Source organism: Octopus bimaculoides, chromosome 3, assembly GCF_001194135.2.
Source record: "Octopus bimaculoides isolate UCB-OBI-ISO-001 chromosome 3, ASM119413v2, whole genome shotgun sequence".
Classification (NCBI taxonomy): domain Eukaryota; kingdom Metazoa; phylum Mollusca; class Cephalopoda; order Octopoda; family Octopodidae; genus Octopus; species Octopus bimaculoides.
In genome coordinates, this window is record NC_068983.1 from 43,526,964 (window position 1) to 43,533,800 (window position 6,837).

The window sequence follows — 6,837 nt, forward strand, 5'->3', positions numbered from 1 at the left end:
TCTTCTATTATAGCCTCAGGCCGACCAAAGCCTTGTGAGTGGATTTGGTAGACAGAAACTGAAAGAAGACCGTCGTATATATGTATATATATGTGTGTTTGTGTGTCTGTGTTTGTCTCCCCAACATCGCTTGACAACCGATGCTGGTGTGTTTACGTCCCCGTGACAAAAGAGACCGATAGAATAAGTACTAGGTTTACAAAGAATAAATCCTGGGGTCGATTTACTCGACTAAAGGTGGTGCTCCAGCATGGCCGCAGTCAAATGACTGAAACAAGTAAAAAAAAAAAAGAGTATGTATACTCATGTTTTGAGTTCTATTTTTCCTGTTTGCATAAACTAAAACCTGTTCTTTGCTCTTATTTTGATGAGCTCCGTCAACAAACTTGAATGCCAGCACGGGAAATTATTTTGTACTGTATTCAATGGAGAATGTGTGTGTTTGTACACAACTGTGGGCTATGTTGAGGCACAGACATGACTTTGCAGTTAAGAAGTTTACTCCCCGACTGCTTAGTTTCAAGTTCCGTCACACTGCATGACACCTTGAGCAAGTGTCTTCTACAATAGTCCAGGATTCTACCAAAACTTTTTAAGTGAATTTAATAGATGGAAACTGTGTGGAAGCCCATCATATAGGTGGAAGGATGGTTGTTAGTTTATTGTTGATATTGCTTGATAGTTGTAAATGACAGTCATACAAACAGTGTCATTCATTTACAATATCCTGTGATAACATGTGTGGCCAAGGGGAAATATTACCTTGCTGAGAAACAGGTGAGGGTTAGCAACAGGAAAGGCATTTGGCCACATAAAAATCTGTCTCAATAAAAACTCTGTCTGGCTTTAAAATGATGATGATATGGCGATGATGTGTGTGTAAAAAGCACAGGTGCTGGTGCCACATAAAAGGCACCCAGTACACCCTGTTAAGTGATTGGCATTCCCCTCTAATTTTGTCTGATAACAGGCATTTAGTGCGAGCCTGCAAGACAGTGCCCAATCATGTGGCTGGGGATTTGGTAAGTTTAAAGAAATATTGGTGGCACGCAATAAGCACCATTCATGCATGGGTTGTTGCCAGTGCCACCTGACTGGCTCCCCATGCCGGTGGCATGTAAGAAGCACCATCAGAACATGGTAAATAAAAATAAAAGAAAGAGGAAATAGCAGGAACTTATCTTCAGAGGGATCACATTCTTTTACTTGTTTCAGTCATTTGACTGCAGCCATGCTGGAGCACTGCCTTTAGTCAAACAAATCGATCCCAGGACTTATTCTTTGTAAGCCTAGTACTTATTCTATCGGTCTCTTTTGCTGAACCACTAAGTTAGGGCGACGTAAACACACCAACATTGGTTGTCAAGCAATGGTGGTGGGGACAAACACAGACACAAATACATACACACACACATTATATGTATGATATATATATATATATATATATATATATATATATATACACACACGATGGGCTTTTTTCAGTTTCTGTCTACCAAATTCACTCACAAGGCTTTGGTTCTTTGGTTGGCCCAAAGCTATAATAAAACACACTTGCCCAAGGTGCCATGCGAGAAAACTGAACCCAGAACCATGTGGTTGGGAAGCAAGCTTCTTACCACACAGCCGCTCCTGTGTCTATAGATGTTTCTGAATTTCTTTCTGATGAGGAAGAGTGTTTTGATGGCAAAAGTGATGAAGATCTTCAAGACTCCATTCAAAATATTTACAGCAACATGGACAGATAATACAATAGCCATATATATTTCTGATATTGAAAATACATAATTGTAAATCATTCTTATTTTTACACTTACTGACCAAATCTTTAAATTTCAAGTCTGTGCTTGAATTAAGAAAGTTGCAAACAAATAATGCCCTCTTGACCTTGGTTTAATTCGTAATATTGTGAATAAATAGGTTCTAACTTTTGACAGAGTAATTTCAGTGCCAAAATCTAAGTGATATATTTTTGCTTTTCCTAATTCATACTTGTGTGTCTAATGATGATGATGATAAAAATAATAATGATAATAATAGTAATAATAATAATAATAATACTGTGGTGTTTAGTGAGTCCCTAATTTGTCCTATCCTTGACAGGCAGCTAAACATGATGTAATTGTTGGGACATACCAACATTGAACCAATGGTGAGTGAGACACGGAATATATTTTGTATTCTGCTTCATTTGTCTTCAGAAAACAAACAAATCTAAATACAGACTCAAAGACTGCTTGCAGCATTATTCACGTCTCATTTCTTTCTTGAGTTTTATTCTTTGTTTTATACAGCTGTGTTATTTTCAATGTTTTCTTCGAAAAAAGATTTCATTTTCTTTTTCACTGGTTCTACATGTTTATGTTATATATATGGTATGTGTGTGTATATATATGTGTATGTATATATGTATGTATGTGCATATGTATATATAGATATATGTATATGTATATATGTATATGTATGTATGTATATATGTATATATATATGTGGGTGTGTATCTATGTATATATATATATATTTGTATGTATATGTATATATAAATGTGCGTATATGTATATATATGTGTGTATATGTATATATATCTGTATATATGTATATATATATATGCATATGTATATATGTATATATATGCATATGTATATATGTATATGAATGTATATTTGTATATGTATATATATGTTTATATATATGTATGTATATGTATGTGTGTGTATACATATATATATATGGATGTATATAAATGTATGTGCTTAACGTAGTTATTTCTTCTATCTATTGTATGTGTCTGGATATGTAATATGCATCCATATTTAGGTATATATAACCTTGAAGATTTGTTGGTCGTGCCTTTAGAACTGGTTTTTCAATCTTTTTCATATCAAGGCCAGATTCAGAATGTGGATTTCAGATGGAGATGGTGAGGGGTGCGGTTTAGGGGGACCAAAAAAAAAATAAAACACAAGTCAAAAAAAAAAAAATTCATATTTACAGAGGGGCTCTGTCGAGGATCGCAGGCAACCCTGGGAGCTGCTGTTGAGAACTGCTTTAGAAGGATCAGTTTTTTTAAACGCTTTCTAAATGCAGTTAAACAGTTCACTTTTTGTCCCTCATGTTTTCTCACTCAGATGTGACAGTCAGTTCCCTCTACATTTACAGTGTACAAAGCACACCTATTCCTCTCCTAGGATTGGTGAAGGAGCAGAGGAAAAGGATATTGAGATGTCCCTTATTCCTCTCTCACCAAAAGTTTGAAAACCTCCCTTGAGCTGATGCTATGAAAAATAAGATCCAGTACACATTGTGAAGTGAATGACAAACAAGTTTAGAATGCATACGGTTGTGAAGACACTTTCGTTCTGTCTTGCTGAGGGCTTGACAATTTCATGATCCTTCAGATCTTCTCTGACCGGTGAGAAGAAGGGAGCTATTCTCAGAATGCAGACCTGACTTGAATGCTTGCAATAAAGTGGACCCTACTAAAGACCAGATAGTGGTGTTAAACTAAGAGACATATTAAGTCCACTTCTCAATGATCAGAAGTTATATCTGTGGGCCTTACTATATTCATCTTTAGGGTCTTGGAAGAACCTATAAAGATCAGAGGAGAGTCTGTAAATGTCTTGGGCTCTATCCCTGTACCTTTGACTATTTTAGAAACAGTGTTAGATCTTCAGTACCTAATTTCCCATTAAATTCAATCCTCATGAACCAAAACTTCTCAGCTGATGAACCAATGACTAAACCTCTATGTAGTCACTAAACTTACTAGAAATAGCTGCCAAATCTCTCTCAACTCACATCCTGTTGTTTTTTAATAAGGCAAAGTCATCTTAATGTAATCCTATATACTTTTTTAAGAGATATGATGGTCATAATTGAGATCCTTTTGATCATGGGGCCATGCCCTGAATAATAGATTTCCTCCTTTGCCTCACAAGACATCTGTTTATTTTACTTTTGAACTGAGTGTACTCAGTAATTACCAACACAGACCACCACTACTGACATTACTTTTTCAGAAGAGGTAGGTCAGCATCCATGACCGTTTTTAAGGTCTCTGGAAGTGATGAACGAACAAAAGGTAGTTATACTTGGACTAGAGACATGACACGAATGCTTACAGCTGGGGACCCTGCTAAAGGTAGCCTTCAAAACCATGTGGAGGTATTAAACCAGGTGATGGATTAAGTCTTCCACCTAAATGAATAGAAATGATTCCTGCCACAGATGGATCCTTTTGTTTAGAATTACATATTAGTATGACCCAATCTCTCTGAACCTTTCAATTATTTACTCATCATCATCATCATCATCATCATCATTTAACATCCATTTTCCATACTAGTATGTGTTGGATAGTTTGACAGAAGCTGGTCAACCAGAGGGCTGCACCAGGCTCCAATTGTCTGCTTTGGCATGGTTTCTGTGGTTGGATGTCTTTCCTAACACCAGCCACTCATCATTCTCAATTCCAACATAAAAGATTTAATAAAGAGTCATGAAACACCCCTTCACTTCCATCATCTTTTCTTTTCTCACTAATTGTCACCTAAGTTTTAGGGAACTTAGATTTACTAGAAATCGTCTCTCCTACATTACACCAACAAAGGTTTTTGATCATGAAGAGAACTTCCAAGCTGAGTACTTGGATCAGAACCTTCCCATCAGAATGCTCCTCCCCTCCACCCTTTGAGGCCCAGAGAATATATAAGTCTTAATGACTTGTTGACTGTTTTGGTACTTACATATCTAAGGTGATGCTGCTATGTTACGCATTAATATATTAGACCATGTATCCCACCAAAATGGCATCCATCTAAATATTGAAAAGATTTTCACAAAGACAACTTCTGGTTCGTGGGAATACTGGATCTTTTCTTTGGTTCATCTGTTGTAACTTCCATATCAACTTCTTTGTAACTTGTAACTTCCATATCAACTTCTTTGTAAGCACACTTGAGGCACATCTCTCTCCTCTCTTCATAATCTATATTGCATGAAATGCTTTACCCAATACCTCTTCATTAGAATTTACATCCCTTTGAAACACATTACTTGCCTACATTTTCCCTTAAAGATCTTAATCTGAAAAAATCATTCAACATTCATGTTCCATGCTTGCATAGGTTGCATGGTTTGACTGGATCCGATGTGTTCAAGGACTGCATTGTCCTCCAGTGTCTACTTTGGTAGGTTTCTGCAGCTGAATGCCCTTCCTCACACCAATCACTTCACAGAATGTATAGAGAGTTTTTTCTTTCATAGTACTGGCACAAATGAGGTCACCATGCAGCCTGCAAAACTAAGATCCCTTCTTGACTGAGTGGGGCTGCAGTATAGAGGGATCCAGCTTCTCTGAAGATGTTACCAATCGAGGCAGGTCTATAAGGTCTCTATTCATTGACTTAGCAATTAAATAAAACCTGGTACAAAGTTAAATGGTAGTTCCATTTAACCCCTTCATACCCACAACTGGGGCATTAAACTACACACTCATTGTAATCCTCATCATTCTATGTCTACCATCCAATACAATGGATGACAGTCTCATGCTCCGGTGTTCCAATACAATGGATGACAGTCTCATGCTCCGGTGTTTCAGTTTTGGCATGATTTGTATGGCTGGAATCTCTTCCTAATACAATCCATCTGCCAAAGCATACTAATTATTTTTTTCATGGCACCAGCACTAGTGAGGTATATTTGTACCTGGCAAGACCAAAGAACTGCCATACTGAAGGAAGAAATGAAAGAGAGGATGTTTTTATGTGAGGTGATGAAAATATCTCTTATCAATATGGAATCCTTTTTATTTCATTCTCATCTGAATTTATCCATTGTCTTCATATCTAATTCCATCTCTATGATATACTATTTAATTTATTCTTCCTGCATGCTTGCATGTATATATTATTACATTCATATAATTTTTGTGCATGTCTACAGCTAAAGACTATACATATAACATAACATTATGCATATGCTTGCATGTATATGTGTCTAACCTCTTGTGTATGATTGCATGTGTATTATATAATTTGTCTATACTTATTTACATATATAGCATGGAAGGCAGACGTTAAACGATGATGCTGATATATATATATGTGTGTGTGTGTATAAAATACTTCTCGCACATGCCTGTATGTGTATATGGATATATATGTGTGTGTGTGTGTGTGTGTGTGTGTGTGTATGTGCATATGTATGTGTGTGTATGTATATATATATACACACACAAATGTAACGTCTTCCTTTCTTTTTCTCTTTTTCTTTCCATTCTTGGCTTGTTACTAACATTGAAAATTAGTAATGCAGATATACAAAAAGTAAGTCTCGTCATTTCTCTATGTCTACCAAATGAAATTGAATCAATAGAAGTTGTTCTTCTGGGTGATCACTACAGGGTGGCTTTCTTAAAAGGTTCTTTTCAAATTTCTTTTTCTTTCAAAACAAAGAAAACAGTGGGCAAATGGTAATTTTAATATTTGGTAAATTATTGCTTATTCGCATTTTATTTTCAACAAACCAAAACTTTTCAGGAATTACACAAGGAAATATCATCAACACAGCATCAGCCATTTTAGTAGTATTTTTTCTGGCTCATAACATTCTGAGTTAAATTCCACCACGGTTGTCTTTTTGGGGTCGTTAAAATAGAGGACCAATCAGCTATCCCCCTACTTCTAAAATTGTTGGCCTTGTACCAAAACTTGGGACCCTTATTATTATACTCTTTTATCCATTTCTGTCATTTAACTTCGGCCATGCTGGAGCACCGCCTTTAGTTGAACAATTCAACCCCAAGACTTATTCTTTGTAAGCCTAGTACTT

The 6,837-nt window shown here is 36.2% G+C and overlaps 1 protein-coding gene across 4 annotated transcripts in view; it reads left to right on the forward strand.

Moving 5' to 3' along the window:
• LOC106875882 (golgin-45) overlaps positions 1–6,837 on the forward strand; it is a 52,373-nt gene that overhangs the window by 36,099 nt on the left and 9,437 nt on the right. Inside the window, exons 8-9 of one of the 4 annotated variants that reach the window (XM_014924185.2) lie at positions 2,104–2,152; positions 6,314–6,332. The exons of 1 other annotated variant lie outside the window; for it this stretch is intronic. In XM_014924185.2, the coding sequence (XP_014779671.1) occupies positions 2,104–2,145 (42 nt within the window). In that variant the 3' untranslated portion in view covers positions 2,146–2,152; positions 6,314–6,332. The remainder of the gene's footprint in view (positions 1–2,103; positions 2,153–6,313; positions 6,333–6,837) is intronic. 2 more of the 4 variants (XM_014924184.2, XM_014924186.2) reach the window with 2 other exon arrangements.